General features: G+C 43.5%; 1 protein-coding gene across 10 annotated transcripts in view; it reads right to left on the bottom strand.

Moving 5' to 3' along the window:
• nrxn3b (neurexin 3b) overlaps positions 1-20,827 on the bottom strand; it is a 282,849-nt gene that overhangs the window by 4,481 nt on the left and 257,541 nt on the right. For 8 of the 10 annotated variants that reach the window (XM_037086530.1, XM_037086529.1, XM_037086525.1 and 5 more), the window contains one exon: positions 9,763-9,841. In XM_037086530.1, the coding sequence (XP_036942425.1) occupies positions 9,763-9,841 (79 nt within the window). Of the gene's footprint in view, positions 1-496; positions 860-9,762; positions 9,842-20,827 lie in introns of those variants that run through there. The other 2 variants (XM_037086532.1, XM_037086533.1) reach the window with 1 other exon arrangement.

The raw sequence follows: 20,827 nt of genomic DNA, 5'->3' as shown, positions 1-20,827 counted from the left end.
GCAAAAAGAGTTCAGAGTTAGAGAGCAAACATCGTCAAAAGAAACATTCACAAAGTAAAGCCACAGATAGAGCTATCCAGAAAAGGGATTAGTAAGAAGTAGGTAGAAAAAACAGGTAAAAGCTCGGGAAATCATAAAAGCCTACGGAAAAAAAAAAATAAAAATAAAAGATAAAAAATGAAAACAGTTTTCAAAAGGAAGAAAGCATACCATCAGTTTTGTCAACTTACATCAACAAATTGCCCGCATGATTTTGGCAGGAAGAAAAAAAAAATTTACAAAAGAAAGTTGTGTAAGAATGCCTTTGGACAAGTTAGGTTAGTTTCTTTTTTTAAGCAGTTTCTGATTAATTAGTATATATTTCTCTCTCTCTTTTTTTTTTTTTAGACAGGATGGTAACAGGGAGGCAACAACACATACATCCACACATCATGACATGAAAAATAATCTTCACCATTCTGTTCAGGATATCTTTTGTTATTTTTTTTTATTATTATTTTTTAAAATCATTTAATTTTTGTATAAAAAAGAAAACTGTATATCTATAATTCTTGCTTCGATAGATAAGTCTCTCCATAAATATCTACAGTCTGATTGGACGACTCTTTTTTCTTTCTTTTTTTTTTTTTTTTTTTTAACTTTAACATCAGCAAATGAGTAAATGGATGACTGTACATATCTTAAGAGTCTTTTACGTAAAGGTTTTTTTTTTTTTCAGGAGGAGGGAGTGTGAGACGGGGGGGTGGGACCTATGAACATACTAGGAAGGAAATGACATAGATGGGGGTGAACGTGTACATCAGTTGCCATGTCCATGTAAAGGCGGCACGAAGCGGTCGGGCGGCATTAGAGCTTTTGGCTGTAAGGAAGGGATGGGGATATACAAACAATGAGCATATACATGCCCATCTACAAAAGAGAACAGCACTCTCAACACTGACAGTTTTACAAACCCTAAGCTGCAACTTCTTTGCCATGCACAAAAAAATCAATCGACTCATTCATGTGATTAAATTTCCAAATTTCAATCAGAGAATATAGCTACTCAATGACAGGAAAATATTAGAGATCAGCATAAGAAAACAGTTTGGAACAGTTCTCACAAGATAGTGCTCGAGGGTCTACTTTTGGAGGGGCTTCTCTTTTTTCTCTATGAGGACACAAATTTGAAAATCTTCTTCTTCTTCTTTTTTTTTTTTGTTTGTTTTGACACCCAATCTTTTAAAAGACCGTCTGTTCTTAACAAAGCGGTGAGTTAATTCATAGAGAAAATAGGAAGCGTTTTCATTTTTACTAATTAGGGAAAAAAATAAATAAAAAATCATCAAAACATTTGGCAAAATTCTTAGCAAATTAGCAGAGAGTTAAAATTTGAACATTTTCAGAAAAAGAAACAGAGAGATAACACACATATATGTGTCTTGACATATATGTACAAAAAAAGAAGAGACAAAAAGGAAATAAAAACAGGATTTAAGCAAGCAAGAAAAAAAAGGAAAGGAAAGGAAACCAATTTGTCACACTATCAAAGATGAACAACCAGAAAGCACACACTGAGGCAGACAAAGAGAGGGGGGGACAGTTTATAGGCAAAGTGTCACCACCTTCATTTAACTAATAATAAAAAGGCTTTATTATTAGTTACTCCAATACATTTCTCTTGTTAGTATTTTTTTAAAACACAGGACAGGGCGTGCAATCTGGATGTACGTCAGAGAAAGAGAGGTCAATCAGACGTGGTTTGACTTTTGGATTATTTTTTTTTTTTTTTAGTTCCACTATAAGAAGTTGGGTTAATGCATGCTTCAGTAAGTTGCATTTAGGGAGAGTAATATACAATAACAATACAGCAAGCCATGGGACAGGTAAGGTAAGGTAAGGTAAGGTGGAAGGGGGAGGGGCTTAAGAGGGGGGTCAAAGGTCAGTACAAAAAAAAAAAAGGTCACTGCCACCAAGGGCTGTGGGATATTCTGTCAGGCAAAGAAACCATTCATCAGCAGCTAACAGGGAGGAGAAGGTGCACCATGGGTGATGTATAACCAACATTATGTGGCATTTAGGCCCAACGCATTGGCTAATTAATCAAGAAAAGGGGGGAGTGGAGTGGTAATTAATGAGCTACCGTTTTTTTTTTTTTTTGTTTTTTCTTTTCTTTTTAATTGAATGTTTAGATGCTTTGTGTTACGTGCATAACCAACAGCCTTGGTGTGACAGGTAAACACGGTGTTGGGGAGGGAGTTCCACAGGAGCGCGCAGGGTGGCGGGTTACTCTGCCGCCTCTGGTGAGTTAAAGGAGATGTGAGAGGCACATTTGTCTTCAGATATCAGATTTAGTTCCTCATTAGGCAAAAGCCGGGACTGTGAGTTAAACGTTCATAGAGGAAATATGGCATCAGTCACACTGTGCGGACTGCGTATTATCAACACTGACGTCCTCAATATGGATCTCCTGACTGCTGCCGGAGAACGCACTAATGTCTGATGTGATAAAGAGCGGCTGTCGACTGTACGACTGTAATGTGTGATCTTCTCCTCGGCTAACAGCTACGGCTCATGTCGCATTGCCGGGATAATATTCTAATAACAGAGCCAAACGCCTCGCCTTGTTAAGTAAACAATACCAGCACAGAGTAAGTGATTTCATCCGAGGCTTTATTTATCCAACTCTGCCCTTGTTGTCTTGGCCTTGTTTGCATCCTTTCACTCCGTTCCTCGGCTAACAGCTTTCGGCGACTGTTAGCTTTGCGCTATATAAACAAAACACTTGGTTGGTTGGGGGGGAGTGGCTGCAGCTAAGGGTCTCCGGTGAAGTCGGTGCAGAGGACCTTGATGTTTTGGTAAACACTTTAATCCTGTGTAAGCTCTTTCACAAGCGTCGCACATCTTGCTGCGTTTCCGAGGCAGACAAACACTGCGCTTTTCTAATAGGTTTGCTTAACCAGACTGCGTTTGTTTTCCGTACTCGTCAAAATGGATGGGGGATTTTTTTTTTCTTTTTTTTTCTAAGCTTCTGCCTCCCTGGCAAATAATTCTCCACTCGGCTAGACCTGCAGCCAGTCGCTCTGTTGTCTTTCTTTTTTTAAAAGCCTAGAGGAAGTCAGGACTTTAGATTAATAAGTGTTTCTTTGCGTCCGTTCCTGCTGGCTAGCCTTTACATCGCCAAAGATGAGAGAATGAAACAAACTACATTTGTCTAGTCATTCTGCCTTTCATCATTCCCAGTAAAAAAAAAATAAAAGACTATCTGCTGCATGCCTGGCTTTTGAAGAGGAATTAAGTAAAAATAGTCACTTCTAAATGGCTGATTGTCTGACTAGCTCAGCAGCTCCGAGGCTACAGATGCAGAAATCTCAGAGCAGCATTTTCTCTTCACTTCCCTCCACTCACTCCTTCCTCTCTCTTCTCTCTCCTGGCCTGATCCCCGTGTCCATCCAGCATTTGCTGAGGCTTCCGAATGGAGATGAATAACGACGGTGTGTCAGGGATTTGAGGACGCTAGGCCATAAAAGTGGAAAGCCGGGTGCACCAGCACCAACCATGGATGAACTGAGTCAATGGGATTTCGACGCTGCAAATTGTGGGTGAGTCAGTGGTTTGGGGCCCTGAAATCCCATTGTGGCTGCACGCATTGTGCCCAGAGACCTGCTGAAGCAGATTCATTCACCTCTACCCACTACAGGTAGCGAGCTGATTACCAGCGAGCTAGCAAAACACAGATTCTCTGTGTAGGCACACTTTAAGGGACATGCCAGGGATTATACTGCCCCCCCTGTGCAAAGCCTGAGCTATCTGGAAACATGCACCTTAAAAAGCTGAGCATTTTACTCTGACATTAAATTATCTTATCTTGCCTGTGCACACCCCTGCCAAGAGAGGTCTCATTCCTCACTGACGGACAAATCATTTCCATCCCACAAGCTGAACGATGGTCCAGGCGAGCAGAGAGGATGCATGTGTGCCACCTCTGGCTGGAGGAGGAGCTCCCTCGCGGGGTTGTCCTGAAGCCACAGCGCATGGCAGATAGCTCTTAATCCGTCATCATGAGGCTGGGCGCAGTCTGGCGTATTAAATTGGCATCTCCAGCAGGCGTGGCGACTCGCCCCTGTCAGCCGGTCGATTTGCTGTACAGCCATTAGGCTGCACCTCTGCACTCGGCAGACATGTGTCAGCTGAATAACCTTTAAACTGATCTGAGGCCTGTGTTGAAGTGACAGCCGGCCCAGTGGGGCTTGACGGAAGCCACAGCTGACGCCACAAGGAAACCCAGTGATCCATCCCTATCATACTTCATTCTGTACCCTACATGTGTCGGGGCTCTTCATAAACAGCAATGAAGGAATCATGCGGCATTACATCCGCGCTTCCAGTCGAACATTAATTCGCGCCACAGACTTTCCACTTCGCCCACCGAGGCCGACGAGATGAGGAGGCATCTATAAATATGTTACATCTGTTTGATCCGCGCTCCACTTCACCGAAGCCTGGCGGGGTGATCATTTACGACCCTTTTATTAAACACACAGTCTTTTTTTACGATCTATTTGATTGACACGTAGAGTGCAACAGTTGGCCTGCCTGCACAGATTTGCGGGAGCCTGTCACCTCCAGAAAAATGACTAGTGTCAAGTCGTTTGTTTGAACAGACTGAAACAACCTACCTTTATGTTTACGCTCGGGCGCGATGCAGGAAGTTTAACGTTGTTATCGTGCAGCAAAAAAAAAGTGCTCATCCACAGAAATTTGTGTCCCATCTCCATCTTCCTTTAATAATCTTCCCCTTTACCTTAAACTCATTTTTTTGGGACACAACACTGACATATAATCTTACTTAAGTTGGTGAATGTGTTTGCAAACTGCTGCTTACCCAGACACCAACATTAACATTTCTTTAAGTTTTCTGCCCACCTGGTGAGAGTGAATCCAATATTCACTGTCCGTTTTTTGCTCTGTTTTTGGTCTCCACCATCTGATATCTGGCTCTTTAGCCACTAAATGCAACATCATGTTTTGTTACTGCGTTATGTTGACTTTGACCTCCTGTCTGTTTTATATAATTGACTATCACTCTTTCATTATATTTGTGTTTTGCCATTTAATGTCTTGTCGTGCAGCGCTCGGCAGGAAGTGTGTGTGGTGTGTTTTAACAGCTTTTTGTTTGCTACCTGCTGGAAACGACGAAAACGAGAGAACTAAAACTGTGAAGTTGCAATGAAACCAAAACAAAAGACAGAGCTGAGGGGAAGTGCAGAGTACAAGTTCCTTCTCTACGAGCATCTTCTGCCACTACACACTTTTTTTTATGTGATCTGTTTATATTATAAAGTTTTTATACGTTTGAGCAGCAAGAATGTAACCAAACCTAAAACACTGAGGCAGCAGATTAGAAGAAAACGCTGTGAACGGCTTTGACCGACAACCTTGTGTGTCAATTAGGAATGAGGCCTTCTTGTGGTTCTATATATTATTGATATGGTGCAGTGGAGCAGCTGCGATACAGCTTTTCTTGCGGCAGACATATTGGAATTCTGCAGCAGGGGGAAAAAACACAGATGTGATTAATAACAATAATGATGGCTCCATTCCATTTCTATGCCCCCAGGGGCGCCTCGGCTCTGTGCATACAGTCACCACAAGAGTAAATACAGCAAAGCCATTATCAGTGTTATTAGTAACACCTGTGCTTTTTCTGCTGCGACAGTTCACAACGTCTGCTGTGACGAGGATCTATCATTCTGCACTGCTGCTTTTTGTATGTGTCGGTCCTAGAAAGAGTTGGACTTTTCGCACTAACGCAGGGGTTTTCACCGTCTCCCAGGCTGAGGACACTTGAGCTCCGTGGGTTACTACATATATTGCTAAAAAAAAAATCTGTTGCATATTAAACTCGTCCGACATTAACGTGCAGGGTTGTGCCATGTATGAGCAGTCAGCAGCAGTTGGAGCATGGTGGATGTTCGGGTGGTTTCTGAGTCTCTCGCTCGATAAGTTACAAATTGGTCAGACGGATGTCCGTACACCGTAATAATAATATATATAACATATATGTTTCAGCAATACTTAGTTAGCTGACGTGTTCAATAGGTGCTGCTCAGGGATTTAGCTTCCGGTTCGGTTAGCTTACAAGTTTAATTAATATTTTCTTGCAAACTAATCTTTGCCAATAAAACGTTGGATACATGTCGATGTATGCAACAAACACCTGAAGATCGTGGACCTGCTGTTAAGAGACCCAGGTGGCCATGAGTCTATATCTAATAACACGTCTTCCAGGATCTGTTCAAAACTTTCAGGCACCATATGTACAAATCCAACACTCTGATTCGCATTTGTAGATTTATGAAAATCATTTGCATCAATTACCGAGATATAATTGCATATTAATCACAAAAATGCTCTGATTACACGGTAATGACAAGCTGCAGCACTTTTAATCTGTTAATCACTGTGAAATTAAATCAGAAATTGACTTGCTATTTGCTGTTCTGTGAACTGAGCGTGGCATATTTTTCATCTCCAGGTAGCAGTTTTAACTACGTATACAGTAATCTCCTTCTTTTTTTTTTTTTTTTAGTTATATAAACTGAACCGGTTCTCATTCAGAGGATTCAGGGGATAAAGAACTGCGCTGCACACTCCTGATTTGCCCTCTTGTGGAACTCACATGGGGATAAAGGGAGAAGGTAAGGTTTAACAGTTGTATTAAACACACAGACAACACAACCACGAGACGAGCACGTACAGCAGACAAGACAGGCTGTTTTGGCAGACATAGACGGAGCGCTGACAGAAGACAACAGGCACAAGCACAAAACACGAGACGCCTCCGAGGGAGGAGCTGCTGCGGGGAACAGCGGCGGTGCAGGACCACCGCTGTAGCCCCGAACACACACACACACACACACACACACACACACACACACTGACATGTAGTAGAAGCCAGCTGGGGGTTAGCCTGAGACTCATGGGTGGAGAAGAAGCAGCACACAAAATGGATGCCAATCATATCCATGCAGAAGCAGGGGGTGGGGGAGTTTTTGGGGGGTGGGGAGAGGATTATTAGTTAGTCTATAGAGCTGCGGTACAGTCCAGTACAGTGTGCATGCCACAAATGCCTTCTACTTGGAGCAACAGATAGAATAGAAAAACAGATATACTTTGTGGCAATAAAAGTCTTTTTATGCCATCTGCATTCAAACAGACATGTATATGCAGAAAGGCGTAAAGAAAGAAGGTGGGTGAGTCGGGATGGAGGGGGGGGAGGGTGGGGGTGGGGTTGGGGTTGGGGGTGGGTGGGCGGGTAACGCTCGGGAGAGGAGACGGGGAGTCATTCTTTCACACACAACTTTCTTGAGACAGAATGGGGTTGCCTGCACAAGGCCAAAAAAAGGATGATGGCAAGAAAAGATTTTGTTGCCGTTCATTTCCCTACGTTGTATCGAAAATGATGGGGAGGATGTTTCTTTAGAAGCCATATGGCACAAAAAAAGAAAAAAAAAGAATAAAAAATAAAACACAAACTTGATGAGGAGGAGAAACTTTGAAAATTTTCCAACCACCAAAAGTTCATGCGGCACAAGATGAGGCAAAAAACGGGAGGAGTGGCTCTATCCTTGCTTGGAGGATGGACGACGGATGATGAGGAGGACACCAAAGAAACAAAAATCAAACAAAAACAAAACACAAGAAAATAAAAACCACCCCAGTCAACCCCGCCCTCCCCGCCACCCAACCGGCCCAAAAATCAAAATCTTAAGCAACCCAGCAGCTGGGCCCAAATCGATACAGAAGAGAGATGTTCATATGTGCATCACAGGAGAAAAAACAAACCAAACAAAATGCAACGGAAAAAAGAACACCATGTCATGCAACTGTTCATACGACTGGAAGCGGGGGGGCAAGGAATGAAGATATGAATTTCTGTGTCAACATGGTGAAATGTACGGTATGTATGAGTGTGTATGACTACATATGTTGCCACTATATGAGGGGAGGGTACCATGTTCTCTTGAGTACGTAACTTCTTACTATACACTTTTGTTCAAACTTTTTTTGAGACTACTTGGGGTTTTGGAGGTTGAAGCGGTCCACGCCAATAAAAATTGCGTCCATTCTATTTCAATAATCTTCCCAGTTAAGGAAGCAAACTCGCGCTTATAGATAACGGACTTAAATACGGCGAGGAGGCAAAATGGCTTTTTCTCTGCGCATCAAAAAGCCATAAGCACAATGACCTAAATGTGGTCATCACTTCAAGGAAACAAAAATGCTCCTACGGTGTGATAAGGCCTTCAGACTAAATGAGTTCCCCTCACAGATTGGAGGGAAACGGTAAAATTACTTACAGAGAATCTACCAAAGTACACGGAAAGGACCTCGTTTGCTGAGAGAACTAAATAAATGCCTGATTATCAGTCATGTTCTCTGAGCAGAGATAACAAAGCGAAAGGGCAATGCATTGTTTCGTTGGCTTATTATTAGCTGTGAAAAGTGGACATATGCTCGCTGCTAAGCTGAGCCATATTTAGCCAGATTAACGCAGCATCAATTAGCTCGCTGTGATGGCGGTTTTGAAGGACAGTGAAGCAATCAAATGGCCTCAGCTGTTAATGATTTCCAGAGAGCCTGAGAGGGGACGCATTTTACATACTGAGCCCGTTTCAGCCGAGCTCGCGCTCTCCTGGTTTACTCCAAACAGTCGGGATACCTGCCAGCTGCTCGCGGTGACAAAAGCCTGATTGACAGCTGCTCGTTCAAAAGTCGTCCAAACCCAAGTCGCCTCAAAATAACCACTGCTTTTAAATGTGCGGTTTTGTTTCCAGCTCTGTTTTTATTTTTTCAAACTCCGCTGAGTGAGTGAGTCTTATCACTTTGATCCAATCACAAAGTGATATGCCTGTGTTTGTGTGTGTGTGTGTTTGTGTGTGTGTGTGTGTGTAAAGGGAGGAGGGAAGAGAGACGATGCGCACAGAAATTCGAGGATATCTGTTCTCTATTAGAATGTTTCAGGTAAGGCAAGCCTCCGACGAAGGAAACAGAGGTACAAACAAGAGAAGAAGAAGAAGGGAGGAAGAGGGAGGAAGAGGCTCTGTTGCAGTTAGTCTGCTACATATCACAGTATCTATGCTGAAAGCATCTTTGTTCTCGAAAGAATCTCAAAATGTATCCTCTGTCAAGAGAGACGCACACACACGCACAGCAAGAGGAAATCAACCATGTACAGGACAGATACATTTTGAAGCATCAGTGCGGGCGACATGGGGCTTGATACTAATTTCGTACTTTGTTGAGTAAAGTTTTGCTCTCGACCGAATGCTGAGAGAACAAAATTAGTATCAACGCTGCGTCATGTCTGCGACCAGTTGCCCCATAGCTAAGTGTAACTTGTTTTCGAGATGAAAAGGTGTGAGCTTTAGCTACAGCAGCGGACTATAAGATGGAAGCGTTTAACTCATTTACAGTTTAAACTGTAACCTCCTGCAGAGAGCATGCTAAGGTTAGAGATTCTTACCGCTTTCATCCATCTCCAAAGAGTTCTTTAAACTTTGGATATACACTGAGAACCCCCTTACACTAGTGTATATTTCTCACAGTGGCTACTTTTCGGAGGACTTTTTTTTTCTTTTCTTTTTTATGAAGTTACACTTGAAGCTCCCATGGGACATGATGCTAAGAGGAGAGGCTCCTCGGTTGGCAAATCAAAGAAAGATAAAAGGAGAAATAGACCAGGTTGAGAGCAAGCACAACTCGACACACCCATCCCACCTGCATGTCCGGAGTCGCACTCCTCCAGGTCCTCATCGTCGCTGGAGCACTCCGCCGACGATACAATGTCATCCGTCGTCTGCAGAGAGAGAGAGAGAGAGAGAGACAGAGAGAGAGACAGAGAGAGAGACAGAGAGAGAGACAGAGAGAGAGAGAGAGAGAGACAGAGAGAGAGACAGAGACACATTCACACACATGTACAGAGGTGTGTGTTTGGGTACAGGGGACGTCATAGTGAGTCCTCAACTATACTGCCCACAGCCATTCCATTCAAGGATATCTCGGCACACGCAGACCTCTCCGCCTGTCCTTCGGCTTCCATATATCACTTGGAGTCAATCATATTTCACAGTGTTTATCATTCTTCACTTTATGTGCTTTCCACCTCCGCAGATAATTGTTTTCCTTCACCCTCCGCACTCTGCCTCCGATTATTTATCGCCCTTCTCCTCCTCTGTCGTCCACAATCAATGGCCCCACCAAGCCCTCACAGATCAACACTGTCCCGGCTCCTGATTTGTGCTAAAGGAGGGAGGGAGGGAGGGACGGCGGCGGCAGGCTTGCTGGCTACACCCGGACCAGCGATGGATTATCTGCACCCTCCAGTTCCCACAATTCTGATTTATCCCCCCCTCCCCGCCCCTCCTTCCCTCTCTTTCGGGTCAACCCATGGAGGACAGAGTTGGGGGGGAGGAGGAGGTTGTATTTCAGCGGCGGTGCGCTGGGCAGCCGGCGTTTATTAGAATGAATCAGCGGGGCGATAAAATAAGCCCTGTCACCAAGCAGGGTTATGAAATCAGAGTGCTGATTGAGTTTTCCAGTCCTGGCCGAGGGTGTGGGGCTCTAAATATCATTGAGTTTGACAGACTAATGAAACGCGCCCCCGTGCTTGTGCTTCCGCTTTCAACAGGGCGCAGAGAGAGAAAAAAAAGCCGGCCACTTCTGCCGGATGCATACGTACGCCGGCTGATGTTCAACACGTATGTCCACCAAACCTAACAGGGAGAACAAGGATGCTGCAAAGCGTATCAGTACATTTGTGTTAATGCCTGTTTGTGCCGGTGTTCATAATGCAGCACATTATGTACTGTACTCCAGCGTGAGGCGGCAGAGAAATATAAATAAATAAAAAAAAACGACGCAAAGAGGGGAGGCCCTAAACTAAATTGCTGTAAAATATGGCCCCTTGGTAAACATGCCTATTTATTGAAGCCACATTACGGGCGTAAAAGTCTTGCTTATTGCCGAAAGAGGGTTATTGCTCGTTATTATGATAGCGACAGATGTGGGAGGCAGGGACACAGAGAGAGAGATGAAAAACCCTCAGCCACTTCAAAGTCTGTTCCAGCAATTTCAGCACCGAGACCATCGCAGCAGAACCCGGCATCAAGTGAAAAACACTGACTTTTTCTCTTGTCCATTCACGGCGCATTTCTCTGCGGCTGCTGCCGACAGCGTCTCAGCATACTGCAAATATTATCACTGCCTTTGGATGCAGCAGCTCAGCCGAGTCTCAGCGCTCGTCTGTGTGCTCGAAATACAACAACTTAGCCAAACAGATTCCCTGTTATTACTGTCACAGCTAATATTTCTATTTCTAATATTTGGGAATAACAGAGACATCCACAGTTTGCAGTTTTGCCCCTTTTCAGACTTCAGCAAGGTTTTATATTGCTGTCTTTGTAATAACTTTATAAAGTTACTTAACAGGTAATAAAGCCCTTATATCCATTATAATACACTTATTAACATGTTGCTAAAGCGTCATTGATTTATAAAGATTAGTACATACATTTTTATACGCTTATTGATAGTTAATTATACTATTTGCAGCTACCGGAGCTAAAGGCAAAACAACGTCTTCATTATCCAGTTATAAGAAACATGTGAGGCTTTTGTAAATGTTCTTAATCATCTATGTAACTTGTAGGTGCTTATAAATGTATATTCTAACAATAAATGTGTTTACAGTGCTGTTATTAACACTGATATAGTCTTTCTTTATGTTAATAAGCATCAATTAAAGACATATAAGCGAAGAGCTGTATTATTTGGTAACTAGCGTTTATTACAAGGACGTTAATATGACGTGTTGTTGTAACAGCAGCAGGGAGAGGTGATTACAGAGAGTTAATTAAAAACTGTTCCAGTAAAATAATCCAGACTTCCAAACAAAGATCAGAGTTTGGTGTAAATCTGCTGAGTGTATACATGAGACCTACAGTCACTCATTTCATACACCTTCTCTAATAACTGTGTAAGCTGGTCTCATAAACTGTGACTTCACCGGTTTCACATGTTTAATTCCCCCGCTGATGATGTCGCTCAGTGGCAAAGTTGCATTGTGGGTAATGACAGCAGCTGGTTTTGAAAGAAAAGAAGAACACGATGGAAAAAAAACAAACAAAAACTGTGACATCTCTGGTTCTGCCGTATCGATTGTTTGTTTTAAACTTGTCCAACAGTGTTATCGGAGCGCGACGCTCCGGGTCGACAGCTTTTCAAAACCGGGTGTCTACATTACCCACAATGCAACTTTAAGCCACTGAGGGGACATCACTGGAAGGAATTTATCAGATTACATGCAGCTGCCTCGAAAACCACCAAGTAATACTCCGCATGACGTCTCCACATACTTTGATATACAAAAAATGGCGGCATTACCCTTTATGTGCAGCAACACAAGGTTACAGTAAATGTGCAGAGAGAGATATTAAAAGACGTCTCGTCTCATCTTTTTTTTAAGCGCGCTGTAATAAATGTATAATTTCATTCATTCCTTATGCATAAAGAAAATAAAATCAGCTGAATAAACCATGAAACGCTCTAATGAGACATAACGAAGTTGTTGGAAAAGATTCTTCTCGTGTCAGATCGGTCTGTAGAAATTAGTTCTTCATTCATTTTATGCATAATTCCCCCCTCGCTGTACGCCGGGCACGAGGGCTCCGAGGAACACGGAGGAAAACGCTACAATCACCAATCAGAGCATCAGTCGCTTTAAATACACAAAGTTCACAGTTATCAACGCAGCGGTTTACATCATGTGAGAAGAGTTTAACTGTGCACGTGTTGGATCGTAAGCTCGAAATAGGCGATGGGAATTTAAGTTGCTAAGAGAACTTTTCATAGATGATCTCACGTACCTCCGTCATGTTTCAGGTGTGTTCCTTCCTATTAAATACATAAAAATGGATATTATTGAGGCTTAAATACTGACGCGTGTCCCTGACCGTCTCTAATGCACACGGTAATTAAACCACGGAGATAAAATCGCTCACCTGATAACATTTTTTTCTGACTCTGGCACGGCTTTTAGCCCCGAGGCAAAGCTCAAATCCAAAAAGTTATCAAAAAAGGTTTATGGTGTGCACTTTCTTGACTTGTTGGCACACAGAGGCCAGAGACCTACACAGCACTGCAGAACCTCTGCAGTAAAAAAAAAAAAAAAAAGCAGTAAGTACTTCATCTTTGAGCCTTTCAACATGAAAAAGGAGGCCTGGCTGCCTCACCTCGTCTATTGTTAAGGTGGCATTTAAATGGTAGAAGGACGTACTCACAGTCTGTGCGTTCACTTTCCATTTGATTGCGAACCATCTTTGACTCACCAGTAAGAGAGCCTTTCATCGGAGCGACTTTGATTCCACTCTGAGAAATTGAAGAGGGCTTTTGAAGTGTGATGTTTGACATTTGTAGATCCACTAGATGCAGATTCATTTTCATAAGCATATGATGTATCTCCGCGTGTCATCGGGTCAAGCTGAAGTGCTTCTCATGAAGGGGCTTCGGGGTGCCATTTTTCCGCATTTGGACTAATGCAGAACAAACGAAGTGACACGCACGGCTCGCAGTCTTCTCCCAGTCGACCGGAGACGTCGATAATAACATATAGCGCGAGGCTAGATGCTGTAAATGCAGAGGAGAGCTCGCCGAGCGGAAAAAGGCATACGCTGCATGTGTGTGCAGCGACGGCAGCCTACAGTGCGGGTATGGCAGAACGATGCGGTTGGCCAGCGGGACTACAAAAACTGATTTCACAGCTGGGGAAATCCAATTCTCTGTCTAAATCTCCATAACATAGAGTGGGACATATTTTGGCAGCAAAGTGATTTCTTTTTTTGGTGTAATTATTCTCAACAAATGTTTCTCATCGTCATTTTTTTTTTTTTTAAGAGAGTCTGGGTGGTTGGGATTTACGGGCCGATTTGTTTGTGCGTGTGTGGGAAGCTTTAATATGTGTGCCTTCGACTTCCTGTGTGTGAAGAAAGCGTGTCATACACGTTGATTTCGGCACAAAAAAAAAACCAAAAAAAAAAACCTTGCAGGCTATGTGCATCATGCCTGATTATCCTGATTACGCTGCCTTCAAGTGATGCTCAAATTCCTCGCTCCGCAAACAAACACCACAGCCGAATCAATAGGCAGACTTCATTAAAACAGCATTTACCTCTGACCACTTCAACACATCAGCTAAAAGGATCACACCGGCGATCGATGCCGATTGGCAGCCTCCTCTGGAGACAAGTCTCAAAATACGCAGCGTTAAGTTTTCAGCACCGAAACCAACATAATGGCGAGCGTGCGAAGACGCTGGGCCGTCTCCGTCCCGACCCACAGCTTTAATCAGGGATTCTGGGACCGACTACTGTGAATCAGCCAGCAGCAATGCGGAGGCCATTAACAGGCGAAGCTGCAATTACCTCAGCAACTGAACGGAGTGCATGCTACATCACCAGTCAGGCCTGACCTCCGAGAGAACAAAGAGGCTGCGAGATTGATTAACAATAAACTTACAGCTTGGGGAAAACAACACCTTCTTTTATGATAGAAAACTTTTTTTTTCTTAACCACAAGAAAAACAACTGTCAACCTGTCCAGTCGAGATTATATGTTTTAATTCGCAGAGTGACGGAGTAGCGTAGAATGAAAAGCTCAGCCAGCTAGTGCGCGACGTGAAATACAGCTTGTGGATGCTCGGGTTTGTTTTTCCACACACACGAATATCGAGTTTGTGAAGACATCTGCTTCGAAATACGCTCCCAATTGTAGAGTCCGTTGTCTGTCATCTCAGCAAGTTTTCAGCTGAGACGGAAAAGCTTTTCTTCGAGCTGTCGACACACACTGCATCACATCTTATATATTACTCTTGCTATATGTGCGTAAATGCGACCTGAACTAAAACGCAGGTCTGTGTAGTCGCTGACGGAGGACTGAAGCTGCTGCTGCGCCGTTAATGTGCCGTAATTGCTGTTTGCCTGTGTTCGACAAATCACTCTATGTGTCACCGATTCTTTGCGGTAGAGTGTATTTCATGCCATAAAAGCAGTTTACCTTTGGATGGTACATGCATAATGTGACTCGCTCAGGCTGTATATTTCAGGTGAATCAGTTTACATATGGGCATGTGAGCAGGAAATGTGTCTTCATAAGATATTCGTGACACAAAAATAACTTTAAACGTCTTACATTGCTCCATTTTAGCCACAACTGCAGCAGCAGCAGCTGCACTGCAGGCTGCAAAGCTCTGCTAATAAAGCTGATAAATGCAGCCGATATTGATCTCCTCCACGGCCAAATAAAATCCACAAAAAGCCCCAAAGCAACACTTTTTTTTTTTTTTTTTAAATCTGGCAAAGCACAGTCCACTCGATCCAAACACGAAGCATTTAACTGGAAAAAAAAGACATCATTCACTTGAAATCTAATGTGTTTTCATTATTTCTAATTATTTTTCATTTATTTTTTTTTTTGTGCTTAGCTACTGAAGCGTTCTAACAAAGTGCCTGCAGGAGCGAGCGTGCGTTCACACCCGTCCTCTTCACACCTGTGCCTAATAATAAACGTGACTGAACTTTAGACTTGCTAAAATCACCACTACTTGCCACTTGCAGCGTATGTTCGCGCTCAGAAACTGAACAACAAAAGCCTCCAGCAGACTTCGCTTTAATATTTAAACAAGATATTATTCAGTGAAAAAGAGAGAGGATGGATTGTTCCTCTGTTTAACACAATGGAGGCAAAAAATTGAGTTCTCCGCTCTCTGAAACACGAGATATAGCTGCTTCCAAAGGCGATCTGCAGGCTGTGTGCCACAGGTAGGTGAAAATCATATCAGAGCAAAAAAAAAAAAAAAGAAACGAAAACGTTGGTTACATGACATACAGTGAGCTAATTTCTTCTCCCATTCTACTTCAATTTGATCATCTACTGACCTGCTATATACCCGACGGCCATCGTCTAAAGGTAATACTAATCAACTTGGAACAAAACTCTTTAAATTCATGGATGGTAACAGGAGCAGCTGCTGCATCTGCGGCCACAGTTAAATATTCTGCTGAGCCTGACGGTGATTCGATCGGGCACATCAAAGCAGCGGCTTGTGCTCAGCAGGGAGAAAAGAAAGACATTATGTACTCGACCACTGTCTATAGTGTTCCCCTGGGTCAGTAAAGGCAGCGCAAAGGCTAAAACGCAGCCGTGGCCCCCGGGTTACAAACATGACATGAAATATGAGTGTGAACAGCGCCGCGTTACGGAAACCAAGCACTCATGTTTAAGTACAGTACACTGAGTCACATCATCAGTGAGAGGAGAGGGCGGGGGGGCAGCATCCGAACGCACCACCGTCCCTATCATAACAAATGACCTTCACGTGTTTTCGTGGCCGGAGGCTGAAGGAAACACTGAGAGAACGAGGTCCTTTTTTCAGAACAAGGGAAGAGACACAACACTGTAGATCCACATTGCAACCCTGATATCAGACCCAATTTGGTTTATTTACAATGCCAGAGTGCCCAATGGCTAAAGCTGTTTTTTTTTTTTTTTACTTCATTTTGTGTGTGAGCACTGATGGGAATAAACCCAAAACAAATCAATTTTCCTCCAGCGCCTCATCCTGGCAGTCAGTTGCCATGGATATCCAATGTGGTTGCATGTTCACATCAAAGTGACGAAGCGTTGGAGTCAAGGGCGAATCAAAGACGCACAATTCAAAGGCAGCTTCTCCCCCCCCCGCAGGCGCTCCGTGGTCACCTTGGACATATATATTTTTCACACATGTTAAAACGTTTTTCAGGTTGAGAAATGGGCCCGGAAAGCGACAGAAATCAGAGGTCAGACCGACTCGCTCTCCCGTCTCCTCTTTCTCGCTATCTCGCTAATTCCCATTCCTCTGCTCCACCGGCCCTCAAACCAAAATAAGATAGTCATCTCCACGGGCGGAAGCTTCGCCTTTCTATTGACGGCTGTCTGATGCGCGCGTTATCATGTCCGATCTGGGCTTTGACAGGCCGACAAGGGAGAGGCTTGTATTACAAGGGGAATCAATGGCACTAGGCCATATCCCTATCAATAGGCTGCCACAACTCTTTTCGCTCCTCGCTCTGTGACAGATAAGATGTTCTATCAGGAAAAAATAAAAAAATAAAAACTAGCAGGATGAACAAAAGGGGTGGAGGGATGGAAATGGCAGCATGGAAGCATGTTAAAAATAACACTCGGCGGTGATTCTAATAAAACATTTGATCACAATGTTTAATCTTCATTAGTTACAAGAACGGGAGCAAACACGAGCAGTGCAGAAATGCTGGGAGTCCCACTGTTAAAGCTCTCCTTCAATATACTGGATAAATTACACCGAAATGAGCTCCAGAATCAACTTGTAGGGGCCAAAGCCACATGCTAAATGATTTCCTAGATCAAATATTGATATTTGGAATGAGCACCCTCGGTGGGCCTTTCTCAGCGGCCTCCTGTAGTCAGCACATTTTTTTTTTTTTTCTTTCCAGGTTTATAGAGAAATGGAAGGAGGGCAGGGGAGGTGGTGCGAGGGGAGCAGGAGCAGTGCAAACAGCTGGGAAAGGAGAGGAAGGGGGGGAGAAAGGGAAAGAAAATGCATTTAATTTGTTCACCGTCACCGCGCTATGTTGGTTTCAGCAGAACGGGTTATATGCCGAGTATTTCTCTTTTCTCAAGGACCCGCCTTTGTACACAGAGCACTGAGGGTTGCTGGCTCACAGCAAACTCTAATTGCCCTGAGGCCATAGGCAGCCACTTTCAAACAGGGTCATTCATCTTCCCATGGAAAAGGAAATGGTCTTTGGCCCTGATCCTTAATCACCCCCCTGCCGCAGTGTACAAGGTCATCAGGGAAGCCCCGTGACAAACAGACTCGCACACGTACATGTGTGTTCACACAAAAGACAGAGCGGCTGAATGATCGAGGGGTCGTGGAGAGAGGCGGTCCAGGTGATGAGAGGCAGGTAACAGAGGTACATGTAAGGTAAGCAGACAAGAGATGGAAGGAAATGTCTCCTCTCTATGCGAGTCCACGCCGTCCTCGAGTGAAATTGGAGCAGAGATTACAGCTCCGAGTTACGGTTTGTGTTACCGTTTGTGGTTCTCCCCCTTCAAAGAGGAAGTGAGGAATTCATGTGGATGTGGTGGCGAGCTGCGCTGAAAGCCGTGACCAAAGGAGAGGTAGGGAGAAGATGAGAGCACGGGGGGGCACAAGGAGGAAGAGGAGGAGGAGGAGGGAGTCGGGACAGGAAAGGAGTGGAAGAGGGTCCATTTCAGTGAGGATCACAAACAAAATGAAGGTAACAGTATTCCTGCTTGGAGGGCAGCAGAGGTCTGTTTCATTAAGCAAGGTGAAGAGTTAAATGTCCAGTGTGCAGGATTATGGGACATAATATTAATAATTATCATCAGTATAAATGTATAAATTCAATTGTTGTCTTTTCGTTACCTTGGAATTAGCAGTTTAAATCCACCATGTTGCACTGCCATGTTTCTACAACAGCCCAGAATGGAAAAAAACCCCCAACATTGGCTGCTGGAGTGGACCTTTAAATCCTTCACACTGGACCTTTAAACCAGCATCACTAGAGTAAATGACTGTGTTTTAGTATCCTTTGATATTTTATCGTTCAGATGCTGATTATTATTTCAATTATATAACGATTGTCTGGCCATCAAAACTGCACATTACACAACGTGTCCTCTGCATTTTTAATTAATTGCGCTGGTTTTCTCTGCACGATGATCAAAACCCAAAGAGCTTTACAGACGAAGTGAAGTTATAGATATTCACATGTGAGAGGCTGCAACCAGGGAATTACTCTCACTGGGCTTGAGTCCAAGATAGTATAATAACAAGAAGACTTCACAACAGGCCAGTTTTCCAGAGGAAGTCACTGCGACACATTTGTTTCTGTTTTCATCCAGTGCTGCCAGATGACCTCTTTCTTCCCGGTGGCCCATTCAGTCCATTTTCTCTTTCATCATTTGATCCGTCATACACATTCCTGTGTTTAATATTTGCTGCTCTGTGTCAGTGAACGCCACAGATCTCATCCAAAATCTCTGTCTTCATTGAGAATTGATGCGGTCGACGCTCCTCCAGATCCGTGTTATGAAGCCATGATTATACATATTTGAACGAGGCTTGAATTAATCTGTTCACAGCAGTTCTGCGCCGGATTTCTGGAACAATTTAAGTCTGCTATGATCACTTAATCTAAACCGAGGAGTTGAACAACCTAATACGTCTAAAACTATGTCGTTCTAATGGTTTTCTGATGTAATCACACTGTGAAGAGATGCTGATTAGTTAAATTGAAGACGGCTTGTTGATTTGTGACAAAGGGCTTTATAAATAAACCCGAACTGACCTCCTTAATTGCAACAACGCAATCAATGGGTAAGACGATATGTTCAACTGGGAAAGCTATTGGTTTTCCATTGAGAACGTGTGAAGTCTGAACCATGCACCTGAAACTGGACCCTGCTCTCTCTCCATCCTTTTCAAATCCATTTCAATATTACAGTATTTCTCACAGTCGAAGGGGCTATTATGACTTCAAGGCTGTAACACCAAATCAATGTAGGCGTTATGTAATGACTGATGCTGGCAGCTTTACGTCTCCCAAATTAGCCGGGGGGGGGGGTCCCATTTGGGTTCAGTTCCTAATGAGCACAAACCAAATTAAGCATTCGATTTAGTCTCTTTTTAGAAGATGAAAGTTGAGACGTAATCACTAACCAGTGGAGAAAAAGGTTTAAAAAATGCGCTGTACGATTGAGCCTCGAACATGCTAACACACACACACACACACACACACGTAGGGATGACTAACCACTGCACACACACACACACACACACACACACACACACACACACACACACACACGGATCCTCACTATTATCTCATTTTTTGCAGAGCAACAGGTTTCATTCTAGTTTGCAGCAACTCTCTGTGGACGGGAGGAGAAACATTACTGGGCCTTGCTAACAGCTCAGCTGAGCAATGAAACAGAACACATTATTGCTGTGCAACATCAAAGGCTGCGTCTGTGCGATACATATTTAATTAAATCCTATTGACTCTGGCAGACACACGGTGCGTTCTGTGCACACAGAGACGGTAATGCACATCAAGATCTGTAGACATTCACGCAAGGACGTGGCCGCTTTCCCTCTCTCTGTCTCCGTCTCCCTCGCACACTAACATAGATCCACACGAGTGCAAGGCTGGCAGTAAATGTATTCACTGCACAGAGATTCATTACAGCCACTGCAGAACGAGGCGGTCGGTCTGTGAGCTGCACACACATGAAGTTCGATATTATCATACACTGCACACGGCTGTGGGAGCTTTATTTGGTCCGCTGCATTAATACTTTAAAATTGTGGTCAATTTTCTGTCCTACAGTCGGTAAGATTAAATAATCAATGTCAGTCTCGTGTCTGCGTCGTGTTTAATGCATGAAACATCTCTGCGTTTAAACCAACTCGGCACAAAGACGAGAGGCAGGACGACAGATAGTGTTCGCCAGAGAAGAAATTAATACAAAAATACACAATTCAGTATTTAACAAACCATCTTATTTACATGGATGTATCTTGTTAGCTAGCAAGCTAATGACCAGAGAGTCAGCTGGGTTTTTTATTCTGAGCTGCAAAAGTGTGTAAAAAAAACTAGCTGCTTAATGAGGACAGGATGTCTTGTTGCTGCAAGCAGTGAATGTGCCCAGCTGCCGGGTTAGTTAAACCACAATATCTCAC

This window comes from Acanthopagrus latus, chromosome 22 (genome assembly GCF_904848185.1).
Source record: "Acanthopagrus latus isolate v.2019 chromosome 22, fAcaLat1.1, whole genome shotgun sequence".
In the NCBI taxonomy this organism is placed as follows: Eukaryota; Metazoa; Chordata; class Actinopteri; order Spariformes; family Sparidae; genus Acanthopagrus; species Acanthopagrus latus.
Note: the sequence above shows the minus strand (reverse complement) of the source record. Positions and strands in the feature narration are given on the sequence as shown.